We start from the raw sequence: 21,368 nt of genomic DNA on the forward strand, positions 1-21,368 counted from the left end.
GCAGGGCGGGCCTGGGCAGGCAGCTTTCCCCGCTTCCCCCAGCCCCTCCACTGCCCCTGGGCCACAAGCTACCATGGCCCACTGGGCTCCCACCCAACCACCTCCTTGCTTGTAAAGAGCCCACGAGACACTCAGCCAGGTAGAAGTTTTATTGTAAGGACAGAGGCAAAGTTTGTCTTCCCCACTCTGCCTCCTCCTCTCCCATCACAGCTGACTTTAAAGTGCTCATCCTAAATAAGATACAGAGGTCAAATCTGCACTCTAGAATATATTATAAATTATACCATGCATCCATTAACAAAATATACAAAGCCAACAAATGTACCCTAAGCCTGAGCATACATCATCTAAAACGAATAAACTAAGCATTAAAGTGTAGGGAATTAAAGAAAAGAGCATGTCACACCACACATTTCAAACTGCAATGAAGTGTTTTTCTTCAAACCATTTTAGTGTTTTGTTAATTTACAGAAAACATTAACATTCCTCAAATATGAAGATACACTTAGAAAGAACATGTGTCCTGCTGTGAAATCCTGATTAAAAGCAGACAAGCCCATTAGGCTTAGAAACATTGCCAGCCACTGTATTTCATCCCTGCCCTTTCCTCCTCCTGGAGGAAGCATGAGCCAAAAGGTACTCAGAACAGAATGCAAAAGTTATGGCAGAAAAACAGTAAGTTCAAGTTACAGAAAGATCTTTGTGGTCCACAGCAGGTTAGAGCTATACTGGGGTAAAGACAGATGGGAAACACTGCAAAATAGCCCACTATATTTCAAAATAAACATTTAAGAGTATTTTATCTTCCATCATCTATAAAAATAGGTTTAAAACAAAAATGCTATGATACACATTTTTCTTCACTCACTTTTATGGTATCTTATATAAGGGTATTAGGTATTTAAGAAAGACTAATGATTACTGGGTCAGTCACAATAATATTACTAATACTGCTTCAACTACATCCTGTCAAAACAGAAAAAAAAATTGAAGCTGCAGTAATATAAAATTTCAGAACAATGGTCTCTTATTGCAGCAAGGAAAAAAAAATCTGCTTGAAAGTAAGAATGTAGCCAACACTGCTGTTGCTTTCAGAGGACTGGCTTCTAAACACTTATCAATTGATACTCCACTGCACAGCAGTGGATGTTGCTGGTTTCTTGAGATTCTTCAGAATCAAATCTCTTGGTATGTTTAAAAAGGGAATTCTCAGACTTCCAAATTAAGTATGGGCATCTAAAGCAAAATCTTGCAAGAAACTGAATCCTACAGATGTGTCAATGAAATGTGGCCAGCTAGAACCATCAAGGGTGACTGTACACTTAATACTCTCAAATTTATTCTCAAAATAAACCAGAAGTCACCCCTCTCTACCTCAGGCACTCTTTACATTCCCAAACATTACTAGAATTTGCACTCCAGTTCAGGTCTGGCTTTCTACACATTCTTCAATTCTTCCACGTAGTATCAGCAGAATAAAAGGCTTGCACTACACTGAGTTAGAAAAAAAAATAAAAATAAAGTGGTCAAATCTTTAACCTCTTTACAAATCGTCTCCAAAAGGCTCTTAGAAAGGCCTTTCCTACAATTAGACTTTAACAAAGTATTTTATGTATGCTATATATTCTGTTAGAGATATACTACTATCATTATTAGAGATAGTTTAATAGCTGCTGGTAAATTTATTCTCATGTTTCATTCTACTACATGAAACAATGACACTCTTGATACTTATCAGATTAAATCAAAAGCAGTTACACTTGACTTTAGAAGTTGTTTCATTGTTTAATATGACTATTTTATGAGCAACCTTTTTCTTCTAAAAGGATTTGTATAGTTTAAAGGTTATATTGCTATCATATGTTAGACAAAAGTCAGCTACTAAATTATATCAGAAGCAAATTGCTAGCTGTGGGCATCTCTTGTAGTCTTGTCTAATATATATTTTACAGCAGCATTTAGCATTGGTTCCTCTTCCAAAGCTTGTTACAGTCAACAGGAGTTTCCATCTGCCTTAAAAATTTCTTCACACTCAATAAAAGGGGAAGTTTTCACTTGACTAGAAGTCATTCTACAGGATTCCCAGATAAAAGGAATTCAGTATCAGATTAGAGACTTAAAGGCTACTCATTTATGAGGTCCAAAGTAAAGTTGACAATCTGGTCTCCAATTGATATAATGCTGTGACATTTCCATTAAAAAAAAAAAAAAAAGAAGAAGAAAAAAAAAGAAGAGACAGAAGAAAAATCCACCTCAAAAGTTCACTAAGGAACACAAACTTTTTAGCCGCACCCCAGAACAGAAAAAGCTGAGGAGCAGCCTGCTACTGTTGCAGTGTTTAATGAGTCTGCTCAATGAAGACTGTTCCTCCCTTCACCAGAAAAGTTCAGCATCTAATACCATACCAGTCACTGTTATTGATCTGAAGTAATTCGGTTACCACTTGAACCATATTGTTGTTGTGTTTCTTCAGCAGTTGCAGGTTTAACTGCCTGTCACAGAATCCCATCTCACATAGACTGGATAGAAGAGTGGCAGTATGCTCTTCTGTAGCTGTAGGCTGCTTAAAACAAGAGGAAATACAGAATTGTTTGCAAGTGTCTCCCCTGAATGCATACTGTGGGTCAGACTACACTACAAAGAGCTTAAGGAGTAATAGGATAATCCCTGGGAACAGGAATTTTTCATTTGTGACTCGTTTATTCTTCTGGGGCAGACTGAATCAGCCTTGTCAGTTAAGTGGGAGAAGGGAATGTGATGCTATCAAATACTGTTATAGTATCTAAGCCTTGCAAACTGGCTTTGGTCTACTAACAAGTCTTTTAAAGATGAATATTTATTTGGTTTTGGCTGTAGTGGTCCTTCGTCAGTCTGACAATAAAACAATAACAGTACCACCACACTCAATTTTGTTTTCACAAATAGTCATAGAGAATTCAGTGGAGTGCAACGGCCAGCAAATACAATCAATGTATTATCATTCTTGGAGACAGATTAAAAATAGTGTTTCAAGTTAAGTTTACTAGATCTATTCCTACTCAAGACTAGAAGTAGCTCAGTCATTGAACATTCTAATGCATGCACTATGTCAAGTAGTAGTACTACACACAATGTTAAAACATTTATAAAATATACACCTGTAATTTTAAGATAACATTTATAAATCTCTCATAGTATACAGGAAAAAAAAAATATTTTACCTGTTCTATAGTGGGCGACCCAGCAAACAGTGCTTTGTAGGCAGAGGCAGCAACTGACAAAGCTCCTTTAACTAGTCCTCCTGCAATGCTGCTTCCTTGGGGGTATCTGCAGAGAAGTTAGATATACAATTGACTTTACTGACTGTAAATTGATATTTCAGTTACAAGAATGTCTCCCCCTGTTAAAGGGCCAATTGAGATTTAGTTCTTGGAGAAAACCTATTATCCAGAGGAATCTGTTCAGACTATCTGGGAAACTCATTCTTTTTTTCTTGATACTTGCATTAAGCTCTTCTAATGCTGAAGTACATTAATTTTCTTTCCATACCATGACTACCAGTTGTAAAGAATTAAGTATTCTCACTCAAAAAGAGTTCCTCTATACATGGAAGGTGTGCACTGCGACATCCATTCCAGGCCAGAATGACTTCTGTCTGGATTCTTAGCCACTTAAGTATTCTGCTCAATGTTTTACTCCTCCAGTCTCAGTATTTCATGTTTAATTTTGTATCATAACTTACTACACCCATATTTTAGGGATCCTGAGATTCGGGGGTGTGGGGGGAAGAAAAGGAAGACACTGCAGAATTTTAGGATTCAACTTTTCACTTTGAGCTCATCATACATGCCTCTGCTCACCAGTTCTGGATACTTCCTATTTGTGTCCAAATACAAAATGAGATCTTACAAAAATAATCTTATACAGTTATCTATTACCTTTAAATAATAAAAAAAAAATGGGGAGTAAGGGCAGAGGGGGAGTTTTCTCCAAAAATACTGGCTACGTGAGATCTCTAAACCAGTGTTTTCCACTAAGTGCTCATGTTAATTTAGCAGTTCTTGTTTTGAAAGAGGAGCTACAGAATAAACACTATTTGTGAAAACAGCTAGTTTCGTTACCTTGAGTATTCTGAGCACTTTGATTTACTAGTCATAAATCCAGAAGATTCTGGTCCACGACTGTCTTCACCTCTGGGTTCTAGAAGGAGGAAAAAAAAATATATCACAAAAAACTCAAATCACATTAACAGGTCCAGTCAATGAGCTGAGAAGAGGCAATTTATATACACAAACGGAAAGGAGTATGATTCAGTCTAGAATTAATACTTTCAAATTTAGTTATTTAGATGCAAACTAGACATCCAAGATTCTCACTACAGTTAACAGTCAGAAAAATCCCAGAAGTAATTTGGCTGATTAGTCATAGGCACCGACTTTAACATGAGATGAACTGCTGTCGGAGCTCCCAATGACTGTAATAGCAGTTTAAACACAGCTCATAAGATGCCTTTCCTTACCTTCCTCTGGAACTCAATTTCCCAAACATCTACAGAGGTCTCTGGATAGTCTCCTACCATTTCTAATGAACACATCACCTTCTCAAAGCTGATCCACAAAGCCAATTATTTCTTTATTCAAGTCTTCTGTATAGTAAAATTTCAATGCCCAGAGAAAACCAAACTGTTGTTACTTGGTAGATTTCTGCTTTCCTTAAGAACAACAGGATACCAAATCCAATGCTAGATACAAGGAGCAGGAGAAAAGGGTACAGACAGAGCTGTTAAGCACTATCAATACCTTCTCTTATTTGATCAAGAGAGGTGGAAGAGACATCCTCTGAAGCTGGTAAGTTTGGTTCTTCGAAGACATGATTCTGAAGAGAAGCAAGATTCCTGAGAAAATAAAGCAAAACAATTACGTATGCTTAGAACAGAAGTACTTAGGTAAGTCAAGATCTGCAGGAAACATATTCACAAACTCCCTTCCCTCTCTTCAGTTCAGCAAGTACAAGCTTGTAAGAAGTTCCAGGATTTAGCACATTCACTCTAATATACGTGACACAGAAATTGTTGCAACAATTTCTATCTGGACACTGAGCTTACACACAGTCCTGCAGAGCCTGCAGCAATTCTAACATAACCATTTTATTCTGGTCAAAGAATAAAATGCATACATGTGTTTCTGTGGTACGGTGTCCATGATCTCTGAGGTCAAAGGTACTACAGCTGTCAAAACATCATTGATGCTGTGGATCTGCAGCTGGCTTCCACCTTCTGGATTCCCTGCTTGTGTTTCAGGTTCTCCTGTTTTGTCCAAACTGGGCTGAGAAAGAGCAGAACTATACATGGACTCTCCTAAAGGACGGCTGGTATCAAAACACTCAGGAAGAATAATGATATAATCCTCTGATGAAGCAGAAGAGCCTTGACTTTGAACATCATCTGTAGCATCATCATCATCATAATTGCCAGTCTCACTACAGGTGTTTGCTTGCCCATCAGACAATGGGAGTTCCTCTTAAAAATAAAAGAAAAAAGTATTTTAAAAAGTCCATTTTGTTCGTATAACAGCAAAGACTGTACTCTCCTGGGTAAAAAAGACAAGTACTCAGGAACAACTGTAAATCCTTGTAGCTGATGTTAACGGTATAATTTCTGAGGAGCAGATCAGGGGTGGGGAGTGTGAAAAAGGAATAGATCTTCCTCTTTAATTTATGCAGCATTCACCAGGAATAACACCTACACTGAGAAGTTGAGAGAGCAGTTTTCAGCTCTTGAATACCATGCATCAACAACAGTTCACAGCAAGAAGTACTCTGCAGCTATGTGCACAAAATATGGAGACAACAGTCAGGCTGAAGTGTATAAGCACCTGTCACTGAACACATACCACATCACAGAATGGTTGAGGTTGGAAGGGACCTCTGGAAATCATCTAGTCCAACCCCACCTGCTCAAGCAACGTCACCTAGAGCATCTTGCACAAGATCATCTCCAAGCAGGTTTTGAATATCTCCAGAAGAGGAGATTCCACAACCTCTCTGGACAACCTGGCTCCAGTGCTTTGTTACCCTCACAGTAAAGAGCCTTGCTGGAACCCTTATGTTTCAACTTCACTATGTAACAGAAAGCTGCTAAAACTGCTGTATATTCAGAGTACTGACACTCATTTTATGATGCAGTAACGAGGATCAATTTTCTAGAACACTGTCAGATATCCTTTTACATCTGAATTTACTGTAGTCCCTGTTAAAGCTTTATCTTATATTCAAAAACTACATCTTTACCTAATTTACTTACCATATTCATTTTCTCTCATTGCCTCCAAGTGGTGAATCTTTGCTTCTCTTTTGGAAGTATAATTAGTTTTTATCCTAGGAGATCCTTCACTTTTCAGATTACAGCTGAAGGTATTTTCTAGTGTTTGCAAAGAGTCTTAAAATAAAAATAAAAAAAAGAAGGAAAAAAAAAAACCTCACCAACTGCAGAACAAGGCAATTTGCTGTAAATGTTTGGCTGCAAAAACATGAAGCCACAGAAGCTAGCTAATAGTACCCACTCTGCACAGTTTTCCTTTGTGGGGGCTTATGGTCAGGTGCAGCATCCAGGGTAAGAGAACGAATGACAGTTTCACAGACAAATTGAGTCCCACTCATATCTTCTTCCCCTTCCTCCTGGTTCAATGGATGCTCAGCTCTCATTTTCACCATGCAAGTATCAGCAGTCAAACAGGCTTCAGCCACTCCTTTGATAGAGGAAATGTGACAGATTAGTGTCACTAAAAGGCAATGTAAATACAAGAACAACTTTTTTCCACCTGCCCTTCCTGTAAAAAAAGCTAACCCCAATTCTCAGTGTTACTTCCTTCTCAGAATTGAAACATTTTGGAGTTCATGTTAAATGTGTTCCAAGTTAAACATGAAAAGAATTTTAAGTAGGGAAGCCAGAGTGTTTGAGTATAACCCAGTGTACAAAGTAAAGAGCAAGTTTTCAATCAATCATCTCATTTGGATTTGTCTATTTGCTAGAATTGATAATTTTATTTCTGAATTTTAGTTATATTAGATTCCAACCTCTATAGTCGAAGAGTCATTAGGGGCTGCAGAATGAGCCAAACATCTGTTTGTTTTTCCACCTTCTGTGGAAAAACAAAGAAACAAGACATCCACATACATAAAGAATTCTAATTCCTGTGTGTGATGTGCAACTAAAACTTATCAAGCCTAGTGATCGCACAAAAGTTAGGACATCCTCCTCCCCCACCCCCGATCGATTGCTGCTTACCAGGCAGTGGTTTAAATCCACTTCCCTCCTTCTCCTCCTCTATCTGACCTAAGCCAGGTTTCTCCAGCAAGGGGTTATCATATGGCAAAGGTGACATGCATGGAGTCATGTCTGAAAAACAAAGGCAGTAAAGATAATTGATATTGAAGGAGTAGGAGTCCTCCTTTCTTCTTCTATGAGGCAATCTTTTAAGTTATCCTTTTTAAGGAATATTTGTTCCAAGACTGAAGAAATTCAGTTACTTTATAAGATACTTTTAAAGAAACGGACTGCTTGCCTTACATTACATTGGCTGAGCAAAGAAAACACTTACCTTAACATCTGGGATCTTACAATCTTGTGGATGTGAAGGTGGAAAGAAGTCTAGACTGAAAATATGAAAACCCACCAAATATCTCTTTGAAGGCTGCAGCAAGATTTAAAATGGAGAGGTGACTGTGGAAGTGGAAGACACTCTAGCCCGAGCCACAAATAAGCCTTCTGCACAAGTTTATCTTTTCATAGAACTAGTAACACGTAACAGTAAAGACGCACCCCAAAATATCAGAAGGTCCTTACCAACTGGAGTATTGTGTGGCACTCGCTCCAATTCCTGTACAATATTAATATCCAGTAGCTCAAAGGACAGTAAATCCTATAGAAAGAAATCCCACACAGTTTTTAATTAGTAGATCTTAAACCAGAATCCCATCTGGTACTTCCCGGCATCAGATCCCATTATCTTAGAAGTCTACTCTAATTTGTCAGGTACTTGGCATGATCTCAGACAGAGGGCAGTCTTGCCACAGGTCCATCTGCATCATAGATGACAGGATACAAACTGAGCCAGGAAGAGTAAAAACTAGAGCATTCCCTTGTTAAGGGTTACAGAAAGACATAATCCAGCAATTCATCATGGAAGATATGTGCAGGACAGAAGATTTCCAGTACAGTACCAGTCAGTTGCCACTACTGATTCATAGAAATAGTTCTATGTAAAATGCAATATACTATCCTGAAAACAAAGAGTGGCAATTCTAAAGCTCAAGCTATCTATTCTTATGAATGGCTATGACTTAGATATCAAAACTAAGATGCAACTAGCATTTCTTTCACCTCTACCTGAATTCTAGTACTTTACCTGTGCAGTGAGGAGATCAACTGATGGGATATAAAATTGTCTCTCACTCGGCAGATTTCTGATCTTTAAAGGAGTATTTGACAGAGGTAATTCAGCCTGCTCCATGACTTTGCCCATCATTTGAGCATCTGCTTCTGTCCTCAGGGAAGCATCCTGGAAAAGCAAATAGCATCCCAGAGCACCTTAGTCAGTATCCCAGAGCACCTTAGTTAGATAGCAAATAGTTTCATAAAATGTGAAGTTGAGCATTGTATATAACAATAAAAGTAACTTGAAAAAAAAAAAGATTTAATTCAACTCATTTTAGGGTCATAAGGACAATATTCAACATACTGAAGAGGAACCCTGCAATGTTGCAGTTTGATCAAAGAACTAGATACATTGCTGCAATAGACTTTGATAACCAATCTTGTGCCTATCAAAGAAAGAACTACTACTTCAGAACTTACTACTGCAGTAAAGGCAGCGTTTCTCTTCTCTACAGAAAACAAAAAATAGAAACAAACAACTAAATTAATCCTAGAAGATTAATACAGTTAGGGACAACCACTGCACTGAACAATATAAACTGCTCCTTCTACTAGGCAATTCACAGTTGCCTGAAGAATAAGTTGAGATACTTGCCTGTTTGTTACCAGAAGCTTTATCCTTTTGATGGGAGTCAGAATCCTTCCAATTGCTCTTTAGACAGTCAGTAGGTGGGGAGGGATCCACAACAATACTGCACCAAATCCTGGGCCCAAACTGTTCCCCTCTGTGTGACAGCCTCCAGTGAGATGTGTAGGTTCCTTCTATATTAGGAGCCACAAACTCAACTGAAACAGTTCCTACTTGCCCTGATGGAAGGGATGGTACTAACACATCTTTTTCAGAAGATGCCAACGTCAAATTTCCCCACATAAGTTTCAGCTGAAATAAGCAGAAAAAGCAAAAACGAAGTTTACCAGCAGCCTCTCTTCTCCATGCTCAGTATCTATATGAAAAGCCCAAAACGCTCCTTAATCCCCACAGCTGGTGGAGAAGTTTGTGCTCCCACACTAGTCACAGACACTGCAGAAGTGAGGTATCATCCCTCGTTCAATATGAACTAGATATTTACTCAAAGAAAGGCTTTTTAAAAGTCAGGAATGCAAGCTACCTATTATTACAAGGTTAAACTGTAACAGAATAGCACAAGACCTTTTCAGCTATGTTGATCGACTGCTTCCCTCCTCACGCTGTAGCTGTAAGCAGTACCTAAGACAACACATTACCCTAGAATTAACAGGCCAACCAAAATCATGAACTAAAATTCTCAAAACATACAAATATTATCTTCCAGAATTATTTAATGTGTAAAAGCAATGGCAAAGGAAAAATACCTTTGTATCCGAGCTCCATTCCACATTGCCAGTGTTTTTCATTTGCCAATGTTTAATAAACTTTGTTCCTGGCTTCAAGTGAGTCCCATCTGGCAAATTCTCATCCACAAATACTGCACTCAATGTTGGGACAATTGCTTGGAAGGGTTGGCTGGAATTCCTGCGATAGGAGGAAGGGGCGGGAAGAGGAGGGAAAAGAGGAAGGGGCGGGAAGAGGAGGGAAAAAACAAACAAACAAACAAACACACAGCTTAGTGGCTTCTGCAGGTATTTCACTGACTAAAAAAGATAGAGGAAATTTAGTTTATCTTCCAACAGTGGTGCAGCTTCAAAATGCTAATATTTTTGCTACTCCTTCCATCACAACTCTAAACATCATAGTACTGTGTCTTCCTTAGCTTGAACATATCAAAACAAGATTTGTTCATTTGGAAGAATATGTATCATAATTACAGCACTCAAGTGCAACAGAGGAGTTCACTCTTCAGCTGATTCGCTTTAGTCTTACAGTACTTTGGCCTATACTCAGCAGCGCACCTGAAGAAATTTTTTTTCAACCTGAACTTTAGTGTTTGTCTTCACAGAGAAACTAATAAGATTGACTAACCTGTACAGGGGAAGAAATTTCATTTAAACTAGGCACCTGTCAGTTTTTGTGAAGAACCACAATCAAAACTAGATGTTAAATTGTCATTCCCTACTATGTATTTCCCTATTTTTGATAGGCTCAGAACTCAATGCAGCTCAGGAAATACATGAACAAATTTAGCAGCCTTCACTTCATGCTGTTTTAACAGCTGAAATTCCAAAGGTTATTTTGTTAGAGAATGAAGTTACTTTATCTTTCTGATGTTGAATCAAAGACTGTGATACAGTTTAGCACTGGTGACATTGTTCTTTAGTTGGATGTTACAGTAAAAACAGGTGTAATAGAAAGCTTCACTGTCAGTTTGGGTGCTGTGAAGAAAGATAATGAAGTCGCTGGTATTAATGCAGCCTTTCAAATATCTAAAAGAAAATTCAAGTGAACAATGATTTTGTTCCTGTAGCTGTAGTTTGTTCAGTTGACTGGAAGCAAAAATGGCTATTTTTAGTTCTCGACAGGTATAAGTAATGCTACTTTGATTCTCAGAAATGCCCTAATTAGAAGGGATGAATTAAAGAAACTGTGCAAGTTTTATACCTGTACATTCATAAAACAAAAACAGATAGGAAAATGTAAAGTAGTCTGTCTTGCACAAAAGGCTGTTGTCTAATAAGCCACAGCTTAAGTTCATATTAAAAAAAAAAAAAAAAGACACAATGAACACGAGCACACAGAATATACTTGATTTCAAGAGAAGAAAATTAGGAAGATGCTCTTTAAAGTCAGCAACAGTCTTGACTTACACTGTGTGTGTGAGCATATGCGTACATATAAGCCTGAGCATACCCCTTCCTCCTACATTTGCATAAATCTGTTTAAGTTTCCAGTAATAAACATCAGTTGCTTTCTGTATGTCCCACACTCCTCCAAGGAGGAACCCTCCACTCCGCAAACTTCACTTAAGACAAAATTCTCATGGATTCCAATTGCAAATAATGCTTTAAAATGAATGACAGATTTCATAATCTTCCCTGTATTACTTTAACTCAGTCCCATCATTTCTCAGTGTAATTAAAAAACGCTCAGATAACATCATCCCTTACATGAAGGGTTGGAGACTCTCAGACTTCAGAGTTGGTGAACCACTAGTTTCCAAGACATGGACAGAGTTCCACAGGTGAATCTTCCTGTGCAATTTGAGCTGCTTTTTGAGCTCTCGGACCTCCGCCTTTCGTTGTTTCTTCTCTGCTCGTAATCTTTGCTTTTCTGCCTTCAGAAATCTTTTGTCCATCTGTTTCTGGAGCCTGCACAGAAAGTAAGCCACCTGATTACAATATACTAAGTGGATTATGATTCAACTTCAGTCAACAGTCTTAGTCTCAAAGAGAACATTTCAGGGAACATGTCATGCTTCTAGACTGGATATTCCTGATTTTTAAAAGTGTCTACATAGCGGCTGATGTAGATAGCCTCAGTGAAAGAGCAAACTTAAAGACAGATTAGTATACACTCCTCAAAGAAACAGCAAGGTCTCAAAGTTTGCAACCCCTCCTATTACACAAAAACCTCTATCATACAGGATAACTACCTTTTCTATTTTCTTTTTTTTAAGAAAAAAAGGTTCTGTAAGAGTGTTGAACTCCAACTATTTATAAAGTACGTCACTATTTTCAGAGCATCCTTTCCATTTCTTATGGTTCTCTAGATTCATAAAACAAGTACAGCACCCCAAATCCAGGTGTTTTCACTCTGCTATCAGGACAATCTTGTCAAGGACTGACATATGCCACCATTTACCTAACTTGCTCCAGGGAAGCAGGGAGGCGAGGTGAAAACTGTGCAAGACCATAATTCTCAGCAACACACAGTATAGGTCTTCGCAGCTTTAACAAAACATGATTGGGATCATGCACATATGTTCCTGCTTCACATTGTTCACAGATACTATAAGCTGGACAAAGGCTGCAAAGCAGAGAAGGCAGAATATTAGAGATGGACAAGGAATTAGTGCACTAGAAAGAGATATGGAAGGATAATTAACCCAAGAAACAAATTCAGTACCAAAATACCACTGTAAGCAGTGACTGAGTGAAACAGAAGCTGCCTCTCCCAGATGGACACTTTCCTTAGCACGAGTGATGGACAATAGATTGTTGCTATAAAGGATATAAAATATTATACTGAAATACAGTGTCAGCATTAGCATTATATGGGAAGTCAACTGAAGCTTTCATCTGTCTTTCAGGGATGTAAAGCAGGCAGCACTGCAGAAACAAGACTGGTAAGAACAGATTGTCTCCTGATGCTGCTAATAAAAACATCCAAAGGAAAACCCCTACTGGCATCCCAGTCACTGTTGTTGCCTAGTCTTGAAATAGTTATCTTCACAGCAACTGCCTCATTCAAGCAAAACCTCACTTCAGATGCCTCACTTATAGGAATTACGTTTTGATAAGTAATTAACAACTAATTGACAACAGAGACTTTTCTGAAGAACACATGACCTCTCTTAATCTTACTGATTATCAGAGTTAAATTAAATAATGTATTTTTAAAAACTGGTTGTTATAAGAAGTTATCCCTCTACCCACTTCTCCCCCCCAACTTGAAGTTAACTGAACTGGCTGAAACACTTCCTTTGCAATGACAGCATTAGATTAAATGCAAAAGAATGTTTTTTGAAGCTATAACAAAAATATTAAAGTTCTTCTACATTATTTTAATTTTCATATTTTATCAAAGCAGTATCAATCTTGCTCTTACATAGATGAAGACTGGTCACAACAGCTGAGAACATAAGCTGTTTATCAGACACATACCAGGAGTTCTGAAATGTATATAATGCTACACAGATTAGCCACATGGAAATCTGACAACAACAGAGTTTCTCAGATTCTCATTCATATGACTTAACTGTTAGATTTTTCATATATCCATCTCTTATCAGATTTTACCTGCACTGATAGCGGACTCCAACGATTCGGGTCTGACAGTTGCAGCAGGAGATCAGCCAGTCACACTGGCTGCCATTCACTGACTTGGTCTCCAAAGTTGGAGGTGCTGCTGTAATGGAGCTCTCAGAAAAATCTGGAGGCTGATTGTGATGAACAAGCTTCTCATATAGCTTCTGCTCAAGTTTCTCAACAGTTTCCTTAACTACCTGTTCCCTGAACTGAAAAAATGAGGTAGTCATGAATGGGATTTACACCTATACAGCTTCAGAAATTGGACTGCATTGCTCCAAACCTCCTACCTCGTAACTCATAAAGCAGTTCAGAATCTACCCCCCTACACGGCACATTCCAGATCAAATTGAACAAATATCCCGTTCCTCAATGGGGATTTTAGAGAATACTAGCCCTCAGGTTTTATCAAGCCAAATTTGAAGTTCATACACTCATGCTTACAGTATAAATATTACAATAATTCCATAGCCTTGCACAAAAAAGCAGCACATGAATCTCCTAGATAACTAACAGATCTCCAACACTTCTTTCTAGAGTTTCTGTTCATCTCTAAGTCCTGACTTTAACCACTAAGAATATTTCAAATACAATTATTTACTTCCCTAATGCATGGAAGCTCTTTAGCTTGTACACAGAGCTTGCAAAGGATGGGAAAAAAACCTTAAAGATAAATGCATATGCTATTGCATCATCACACCTTTTAAATCTCAAGAAGTCACTAGCTGATTAATTCTTACAGTTCTTAGCTAGCTGCTTCTCAGTCTGATACTTATTAGCTGCTCAAAACAAATGAACAGCTAACACTCATATTTTATCAATCTATAGGTCATATTCATTGGCCTCTTGAAAAATATTTTCTTTAAGTGAAAAAAAAAAAATCAATAAAAGCAAGGTCATTAAATACTGTGCTTCAAATCTCAGGAAATCCTAAGCATTAGTATTACCCCACTGAAACTGGTCAAACAAGATTCTCCAAAAGCAACACCTTATTTCATGCTCTGTCTCATGATGACTACCCATAAAGTTCCTATGGATGTCTGGAATACAACATAGATTCTAGCACAAGAATTTCAAAACACCAAATGGAAGAACATCTAAACAACTACTCCAGCCTTAATCAAAAATACTACTACTGAAAACTATATTCAAACCTATCAAATGTATAAGCCAAACATAACCCAGATGTGACAAGTAACATCATGTATCAGTTTTTATTTTTAAGATAGCATCTATATTTTAGAAGTGTAATGGCATCTCGATAGTCCATGTCCGAGTTCCACTTATCTCCATAAAAGCCATGGGATTAGATGCACTTGCTCCCAAGTATTGAAAGCAAATGTTAAGCATCACAAATATCTTTTCCACCTATTGTCTCTCATGTAATCCTTTAAGAACACTAAAATACAGAAGAAAACACACTTACTGTTTCCAAGTAGCTAGTAAACCATTTTGGAGGATTTTCATTTTTTCTTCCTTTTCTATTAAGATTCAACTTTTGCTGGGAGGGAGGGGAAAAGAGCCAAAAATAGTAAGCATGCAAAGCTGCAAACAAATGAATACAGCAAGTAACTACTTTCAAACAGCTCTCCTTTCAAGTAGCTTTCCCCAAACACCATTTCAAGGTTTCAGAAGAACAGTAGAAAAGCCTCACAATCAAGCCACTAGGATTGTCCTGAAAGATTTCTGCCTTCTTAGCATTTGAGTGGAATTACATATCAAAGCAAAAGAAATAAAGTCAGCTAGAAGTTATTAGCTGGTAATCACCGCTTAAGGAGTCAGATTATTGCTTTTCAAAATATTGAAGATTAGCCAGCATTAAAGAATCTGTATTTCTAAATGCTGCACCAAATCATCCTCTTGAAGACATTCAATTTTGCTACCTTCAATCAGTACAGATAGCTGCAAATCATGACCAAGTTCTAACAAAGTTTTAACATATGGGTAAAGATGATAACCAGTCTGTGAAGCAAGTTACACTTTATTATTATTTTTAATGAATACATAATCCAGCTCTGCATCCTACCTGATTTGTCACCTCCTTTTCATTTTTTTTGTCTTCCTCTAACCCTGGAGTTATCATGGAATAGTGTGAGAGAGGTTTCCTCCTGTCTTTAATGACAGCCAACTCTTCTGACATAGTGTTTTCACACAGTTGCAAAGGACAAGAATATGAAATTCCTTCTGGAGAACTGTTTCCTTCGTACACATTCATCTGGAGTTGATTTCCTTGTTTAACTGCAATCTAAATGAACAGGGCATGATAGTCACTATTTTCTTCAATTGCAAGTAACATAAAATTCTATTATAATGCAACACTATACTGCACTGAAGAAACTGGGGGGAGGGAACAAGAAAACTGAGTAACATGTCAAATTACAGTCAGACGATATTTTATTCTACCTTTTTTAACTATACATTTTTTGCTTACTAGAAAGTTTATGACAAGTGATAAGTTAACTAGGCAGATATTCTGCAGGACTTGAGTCTATAATTAAGCTATTTATGTAAGCCAGTAAACAGAACTTTTGTCCAGGAACTTACAGTAAATATTTAAGAACATTTTCAGGTGACTTTCTGATGAGAAATTTAGAACATGAACAAAAGTTCTGAAAACATCAGTACTGTACTAATTAATGTTATAAGAGAAATACATTTCTTATTTGGCCTAAAAATTAACTACTTAAGTAACTAAGCATTCTACCAATGACATTTTTATTGCCTGAAAGTACAACACTGGAGTGTTTGTATAGCAGAATTTTTTAAAGGGATCCTGTTACAGCATCTTCAAACAGAGGTTTAGTGTTTAAGCATTTGAGAAAGTCAGTCATTTGGCCAATGAATTCTGTGTTCACGGCCCTGAATCACAACTACCTATTGAACTGATTCATACAAATCAAAATTAGTCTGGATGTAAAAGTGAAACATTCAGGTTAATGTCCAAACCTAGAAGACAGAGCAGTTTGTTTACTACAGGTAATGCTGGATTTTCTCAACTACATCAATTTTCATAGGAGAAAGTTTAATATATTTAAAAGGTCAAAGAGGCCAATTACCTTCAAAGCTTCTTCATATTCCTCTAAAGAAAAACAAAGAAAAAACATGAAATTTTCCCTCTCAAATAATACATTTAATTTTAGTATACAATATCTGGGAACTCTTATATTGAGGAATGTCTTTCATACCTTCTTTCATTACTAGCTTTATTTTTAAACAACTTACAGAGGTTATATATATGGCAATAAACAAACATCCACTTACAGCCTACAGATTTAACATTCCATTCAGCTAGCTACACCTCATTTTCAAAAACTCACTTCCTATGGATCAAAAATTCTTTCCTTTGGGAAGGATTTGACCTCCCAGTCATACACAAAACCCACAATCAACCAACAAGTTTTCTTATTTGTTTTTTCAAAGACCTAAACCCTAAACAGTTAGGGTCTGATTCACTTTACGGAAGAGAGCTCACCTTTGCTATTCACAGAGACCTGCAAAGAGAAAAAAACAGTAAGATCCACAATACAACTTCTGCTATTCCTTTTGACATTTAATGTGCTTTCAAAATAAACCTACTTTTATTCAGAGTTTCTAAAATGCTACTTCTATCTTTCTTCATGTATTTGTTATTTAATACTTCCATGTTTAACTATTAACCTATATTGTGACATTTCAGACCAGAACATGCTTGTTATTAGATCTGCACAACGAGTGAGGTCCCTGACACTACTGCAATCCAGAACAAGCATGCTTTCATCTACTATACATAAAGTGGAGAAGATTTGGCAAATATCACTGGGTATACACACAAATACTAGTTGGACCCAGATGTTACTAATGCCCAGCATTCAACACTTGTTGTTTTGTTGATTTAGATATAAGCCAACTCGACCATCTACTAGTGCACACATGTACAGTGACATTTAGCAGTCATGCACACAGAAATTACTAGTACAAGAACCTAGCTAATTGCTAGTGTTCCATAATTCTGAACAATGTTTATTCTATTAATATTTAAGAAAAACCTTTAACAGATGCAAATATATATTTATATAGATACAGATTAGAAAATAAGGAGAGAATCTTTCTCTAAAATGTTTCTGGAAACATCCTGCCATTTCCTCTTAGAGGGAAAAAAGCTGCCATCTCCACAGCTGAGAGTTATGAATCAAACAACAGAACATAGATTTTGCAGATATAACGTTCAGTTTTAGAGCTACATTCTAATCTAAATCTCCAAACAGAAAGACTATCAGCTGGCAAGGTTATGCCAAGCAGGAAGTTACTCAATGAGGACAACTAAAAGTAACCAATTTCCTTTCTGAGTCAGTAATCTGCTTGGAGATTACAGCATTGGAATAAAACAAGCAGAGGATTTCAGCACACCAGATCACTGAAGTAAGCATATGCAAGTGACAGGGAATCTGTATTTTTCAGGGGAAGGAATACAGATTGAACAGATAGGGCTTTGCCATGGTTGTGAAGACAAGCAGTTACAGCCACCTGATTCTGACCAAAACAAACAAGCCAACCCCACAACTCCAGGAGCATTCCTTCCACAGAGGGTACTGAACCACTGACTGTTTCTACTGGGCTGTAGTGGTAGGCAAAAAAAGAAAGGCAGCAACTTCTAAAGAATGTTTTAAAATAAGAATGCTATTCTAAGAGTGAAAACAGAGGACAAGTAGCTATTCTCTTCTCAAAGGGACAAAACAAACAAACAGTCACCTCTGATCTGCAAAACCTAAGCTCCTAAAAGACCCAGGTCAAAATATCAAGCAGCAGAAAGGTTCACACCACCAGCCGTATTTTTATATGTCCAGGAAAACAATACATGTATACACATACCTCATCATTATCCTCATCAACATATTTGATCTGAATGTTGTTTAAGTCAAATGAAACTTTCACCTGCAAGTAAACAGAATACATAGCAAGACAGGACTATGGTAGTTCTCAATGAATCATGATTAATAGGGAAAACGATTCAACTCTCCCACCACTTCATGTTCAGTTGAAATAAATGATGTTTTACTAGATGCATTCTTCTAAAGTCCAACAACTTTGTCCCCTATAGCCTGCCTCTAATCTTCATTTTCTATAATGAATTTCTATAAGAAATAAGTTTCTTCCCTGTTTTTTTCCTTCTCTAGTTAATGTTTACCCCCAAAATCAAGAACAATTAATAACTTTTCTATTTTAAGAGGACTTGCTCAGAGTTACTGAACGCAATCAGGATAAACAATCCAATACACAGAGTCTACAGCCAATAATCCTTGAACACTAACTTTTACATAAAAGACCACCTGGAAAACAGCATACACACATGAGCGGCCTTATTTCAAACCTATTTGTGTTTTGATAAACTAGAATTAATTCAAGTACCAAAAAGAGTAAAGTAACTTATTCTATTACTAGCTGGCTGATGCACCATACATATAATGCATTACACATTTCAGAATGAGGAAAACAGGCTATTTCTCTATTTTGCATTAATAGGCAGGCTCAAAAACATCAAATGAACCATAAACAAAGTTTGCCTTTGTTGTTTCCCTGTACTGAATAACAGTTCTTGAAGCTCATATGTGCTTTCATATCTCTCACCTATACAAACCATGTTTTTCCTCAAAAGAAAACTCTTTCAGAAAAAGATTTCTATATACGAGATACATTCTGCTAGCCTAGATCTAACAGAAGGACACTAGCAGCCTTAGAAAATTACCAGATGGTTGGGACTTACACAGCAGCACATGAGCACAATGGAATAGCTACGATCGTTATAGAATGTATGTGCTACAGGCAGACTCTTCCAAAATTACATATCCCAAATTAGTATAGGTGAGAGTGCACTAAGAGACTCGAGAAGAAACTGCAATTTCAAACATTTCTCTACATTGAGCTCTTTTGAGAACAGTTTGTGGTAACAGACAATCTAGAACCAGGCACCTGGTAATCCCATATACACTTAACAATACAGACAGTAGACACGTTTAATACAGTAAGAAATAAGAAAGACAGTTTATCTCATACTACCTTGAAACAATACATTCACACAACAATGCAGAGAGATGCAATGGTACTTCCTTGGGTGGAGAAGTGACATTATTGTAATGAAACACCACACTTTGAACAGACAGACTCTGACTCTCATACTACATAACCTTAAGGGCAACATGTTTTCAGCTTTAACGCAACTAGGATTCCAACTAGTTCAGACATTCCTGCAGTGCCTACTGCCCCCAAGTATTTTAAATCAGACCTAGATCCTCTTCTAGAGGACTGAAATATAGCAAAGAGCAAACAGATAGAGTTTAGACCCTGAAAGTGAATAATACACAATGCAAGAATCTGATGACATACACTGAATACATTAGCTATACAAAAAAAAAGACAGAAAATAGAACATAAATAAAATTTCTTAAGATGCAACTTTGAGAATAAACTAGGTAAAAAACAGTACAGTTTCTACAGAACTGGGGGGGGGGGGGGAATTCACTGCAACTTCATCATAACCAAGAGAATCCCGACTGCACAATATCATCTTACTCCCAGGAGACATTTTCATTAAACAGCACTGGTAAACATCAAAACAGAAACTCTTTAGAAAGGTTATCTAGTATGTAATATGCAGAGCTTCATAAGGAACTAAGTGTGCATATCCTACTAACAAAATAAACAATTACATCTAAACTACTACATATGACGCATCAGGAAGCAAGGGGAAAAAAGTATACTAGCAACTCAGTGCCCCAGATAGCAAAGGCAGGTCTTTATGAAAGTGCTCTATAAGAAATAGAAAAAAGTTATTCCACCAGGTCTACTTGAACAGAAATAAGAAGTGGAGAACTGGAACAGTCAAGTACTTTACAGTGAAACAGTGCCAAAACCAACTATCTGTGGGGGTGGAAAAGAGCAAAGCACACAGCTAGCACAACCTGTTCACAGAAAAGACAAACGACTCATAAAGAGTTCTATCCAAAAGAGGCTTTTCGCTCCATATCGAGTATAAAACAATGAGTAAAAGTTTCTGTCAACATGAAAGAGAAAACACCGACAGCAGCAGAGTGAAAGGACTCTGCAAAGGGGGGGAGGGTGGGAGGGCGGGGAAGCGGGAGGGCAGCGCCGGACTCCGGCCTCCCCGGCGGGGGCAGCCCTCACCATCGCCTCCACGTCCGCCCACGTCGTGTGCGCCGAGCTCGACACCAGGAAGCTCTGGGTCTCGCCGCGGCAGCTCACGCGGAGGTTCACCTGCGGCTCCATGCCGCGCTCCTGTAGAGACAAGGGAGCCGCGTCAGGCCGCCCGGGCCACGGCGCACCTCGCTCCCCGCCCGTCACCGCGCAGCCCGGCCGCCGCCGCCGCCCGCTCCCCGCCAGGGTGACGGCCCGAACATGGCGGACCGACCCCGCCAGCCCCGCGCCCTCGGCGCGCCGCTACTGGCCGCCACACCTGCCACTCACCTGCCGCACAGCTCTGATTGGGCAGAAGGGCGGGACAGGCGATCTGGAACCAAAACAATAAACAGAGCCGGCAGGCCGGAGCCGGGTGGCCGCGGCGTGAGCGGACACTCACTTCCGAGGCTGCGCGACAGCTTCCGCCGCCGCCGCCCACGACTTCCGCGCCTCGCCCAGCCTGCCCGCTCCCCCTCCGCACGGTTGCCAGCGCCCCTACGCGCTCCCCAGCCGCACCGGCCCTAGCGGCCGCCTCCACGCGGTGAGGTCAGGACGCGTAGAGATCACATGGGGGCGACAGAGCCAATCAGTCATCCCCTTCTCTACACTGGCCCACCACGGCCGAGGCGGAAGCGTCACGCGACGTGAAGGAGCAAATAAGAGAGCGCGCTCCAGCCATGCGCCGCAATCGCGGTGTAGCATTGGCTGCCTCCGTGCGCTGGTTTCCTAGGTGATGGAAAGGGCGCGAAGCGCAGAGCGGCGGGGCGGGCTGCGTGGCGGGTGACCAGTTCCAGGCAGCGGTGCTGTGTCCCGGCCCCGGCCCGCTGACGGGAGGCCTCTTGGCCCTGAAGGAGCTGCCGCCTGCGAGGGTCGGACGGTTTCCCTCCGCTCTCGGGAGCGGCGA

General features: G+C 38.9%; 1 protein-coding gene across 4 annotated transcripts; it reads right to left on the bottom strand.

Moving 5' to 3' along the window:
- Positions 1 to 134: 134 nt before the first annotated feature.
- Positions 135 to 20,991, bottom strand: NBR1 (NBR1 autophagy cargo receptor). Of its 4 annotated transcripts, none has more exons than XM_062595746.1 (22): positions 20,753 to 20,991; positions 20,453 to 20,563; positions 18,143 to 18,205; positions 16,767 to 16,785; positions 16,351 to 16,373; positions 15,321 to 15,539; positions 14,721 to 14,795; positions 13,286 to 13,503; positions 12,129 to 12,293; positions 11,435 to 11,635; positions 9,746 to 9,905; positions 9,009 to 9,293; positions 8,385 to 8,537; positions 7,823 to 7,898; positions 7,265 to 7,375; positions 6,540 to 6,725; positions 6,281 to 6,415; positions 5,155 to 5,497; positions 4,779 to 4,873; positions 4,101 to 4,179; positions 3,201 to 3,306; positions 135 to 2,560 (listed from the first exon to the last, which is right to left on the bottom strand). In XM_062595746.1, exons 2-22 carry the CDS (start codon positions 20,552 to 20,554, stop codon positions 2,387 to 2,389), a joined length of 2,988 nt encoding a protein of 995 aa, XP_062451730.1. In that variant the 5' UTR covers positions 20,555 to 20,563; positions 20,753 to 20,991; the 3' UTR covers positions 135 to 2,386. The 4 variants fall into 4 exon arrangements, with proteins under 4 accessions (XP_062451730.1, XP_062451729.1, XP_062451732.1 ...); XM_062595745.1 differs by having other exon boundaries at positions 135 to 2,563; XM_062595748.1 differs by lacking the exon at positions 20,453 to 20,563 and having other exon boundaries at positions 135 to 2,563.
- Positions 20,992 to 21,368: the final 377 nt, after the last annotated feature.

Source organism: Rhea pennata, chromosome 26 (genome assembly GCF_028389875.1).
Source record: "Rhea pennata isolate bPtePen1 chromosome 26, bPtePen1.pri, whole genome shotgun sequence".
In the NCBI taxonomy this organism is placed as follows: domain Eukaryota; kingdom Metazoa; phylum Chordata; class Aves; order Rheiformes; family Rheidae; genus Rhea; species Rhea pennata.

What these genes read in the sequence shown, in the direction of transcription:
- NBR1 (XM_062595745.1), bottom strand. Translation starts at nt 20,554, where the DNA reads ATGGAGCCGCAGGTGAACCTCCGCGTGAGCTGCCGCGGCGAGACCCAG. An exon ending in AATATGAAGAAGCTTTGAAG is followed by an intron (nt 15,540 to 16,350) that starts GTAATTGGCCTC and finishes CTGTTCATTTAG; the next exon opens with ATTGCAGTTAAACAAGGAAA. An exon ending in AATGAGAGAAAATGAATATG is followed by an intron (nt 5,498 to 6,280) that starts GTAAGTAAATTA and finishes TTTATTTTTAAG; the next exon opens with AGGAACTCCCATTGTCTGAT.